At 42.7% G+C, this 2,209-nt stretch overlaps 1 protein-coding gene across 1 annotated transcript in view; it reads right to left on the bottom strand.

Moving 5' to 3' along the window:
• LOC106819075 (cadherin-related family member 1-like) overlaps positions 1–2,209 on the bottom strand; it is a gene marked incomplete at its 3' end in the record, with an annotated part of 5,592 nt that overhangs the window by 3,338 nt on the left and 45 nt on the right. Inside the window, exons 2-3 of the mRNA XM_014823736.1 lie at positions 917–1,075; positions 181–419 (exon numbers count right to left, since the gene is read on the bottom strand). Coding sequence (XP_014679222.1) covers positions 181–419; positions 917–1,075 — 398 coding nt within the window. The remainder of the gene's footprint in view (positions 1–180; positions 420–916; positions 1,076–2,209) is intronic.

The following is a 2,209-nucleotide window of genomic DNA, read 5'->3' as shown; positions in this document are numbered from 1 at the left end:
ATATACATATGTATAATTTCATTTAAATTAAATTTTTAATCACAATTTATAATGTTAACAATAATTTACTAATAATTATAAATAACAATTAAACAAATTAAAAAAAACAATTTTCGCATTTCAATATTTCAGGTCAGAAAGAGACAGTAAATGAAGGTAAAACAGGAAAATGAATCCTACCTCTCCGCTCCGTTTCCAAACAGCCGGTATCTGATTCCTCGCGTTCCAAAGTCTCCCGAGTCCGCGTCCGTCGCCGCGGCGACGACGACGGTGGCGCCACCTAGCACATTCTCGGGGATCGACACGTCGTACGACGGCTGCGAGAAGACCGGAGCGTTGTCGTTGCGATCCTCCACCGTTACCGTGACGACGGCGACGCTGCTGAGATGCTGAGGTGTTGATCGCTCGCGGGCGGTCACCTAGCAACGACGACACAGACGATGGAAGCTCTCGCGATGTGTTAGATATTCGTTACGAGAAGATGTTACGGAGCTAACACAACACTGCATGAAGCTAGGCAGCGAGAGTCGGGCGAACCTGGCATCTTTCTCTACTGCAGAGATGCCAGCACATATTTGAAGCAATCTGTAGTTTCTGGCCATCAAATTAGTAGTTCGAGGGTCACGTAGTGACCTGTGTTTGCTAGGGGGGTGTGGCATGCCCCCCAGAAAAATTTTTGATTCTGAGATGCAATTTCCTGCATTCTGAGGGTCAAAAATGACAATAAATTGAAAAAAAATGACAATTGACAAATTATTTTTTTTTCCGATAACAGTGAAATTCGTAGTTTGATACAAACTGGTCGTAGTGGTGCAAAAGGAATAGAAATTCGTATTAAATACGGATAAATCGTAGTGGTTGGCATCTCTCTCTACTGCTGCTTAACTCTCTAACAGTGCTGGCCATGTTTTCTTACCTGTAGCTCTATGACGGGATCCTGCAGCCTCTCGTAGTCGAGCGCGGACGCGTTAACGACGCGGATGCTCACTGACGTCGAACCCGTCGCGACGCGCGGCGCCACCGCAAACACGCCGGCGCCACCTGTTAGCGAGATCTCAAACACGGCGTTGACCCCCTGCAGAGACGAGAGAGAGAGAGTGAGAGAGAGAGAGAGTCATGGCAAGAGCAAATGAAAAGGTTGAGTAATGTAAACATCTAAGGAACCAGCCAAATCAGGCAAAGATAGGGTTGAGCTTTTCCTGGCAGACATGAAAGTTGAACATACACCCCACCTTACCTACACTCACATCACCTAACGCACACACCCCCATACACCCACCTCATCTTGAGTTTGTGGTTTGCTGGATACGGCATTGACTGCTTTAGTCACAGCTTGCCATGTCTTTTTATTAACTACAGCTGCCAAGTTGCCAGCAAAACTTCCAAACAGTCCTCTTTCTCTGTCCCACTTCATAAATTATGAAGTCAATTTCCTCTGCGGAAATATTTCTATTCTTCCGCCTCTTTTACAGTTGCCGTGTATATTTTAAATAACTTTGCTCTCACCACAATCTTTGAGAATGGTGCTATAGGAGATGTGTGGCTATTAGGAGATGGTGGCTAGTTCATAAATGCTTTACGATACCTTACGCGAACCCACGAACTGCAGCAGAGCAACGATATAATAAAGTTCATACTTGGACTAGGTGTGTTGTTGTACGCGCTGCTTTGGGATTTTGAAAAGCCAACATTGATTACCAATCCGATATTAAGGTGACATTCTTCTTTTAATGCCAACATTCTGCCTGATGTGCTAGATGGTGTACCGAATATTGCGAGACAGGAAGCTATGCAAATGATAAAGCATATCGATCACGGAAAGGTGTTTTATGTAAATCCCGTTTGGTCATAACGTAGGGAAGCTTTTATTTAGCTCACCCTGTATAAAATGTTTATAGTTTTTCCAAAAGTTAAAAACAATATGACACTGTTAAACCTGAGTTGTGCGACGAGGCTGTACTGCTGTTTGCATGACTAGTAAGTAATACGACGTGCTTTGCAGCTACAGTGACTTTATTATGTGTGTCAACTTGAGACAATTATTATTATTTACTGTATAATTCAACATGCTATATTACCTAAATTTTCTTAATATTGTTTTAAAACAGTATACTGATCGTTTGTTAACTACCAGTGATACTTTATTGTTTACATCCAAACGTGAAATGCGGAGGTATGTTAATATACAGGCTTTCATTTTTAAGGGGCG

This window comes from Priapulus caudatus, unplaced genomic scaffold (assembly GCF_000485595.1).
Source record: "Priapulus caudatus unplaced genomic scaffold, Priapulus_caudatus-5.0.1 Scaffold2810, whole genome shotgun sequence".
NCBI classification, from domain to species: domain Eukaryota; kingdom Metazoa; phylum Priapulida; class Priapulimorpha; order Priapulimorphida; family Priapulidae; genus Priapulus; species Priapulus caudatus.
This window is presented reverse-complemented; position numbering and strand designations above follow the sequence as displayed.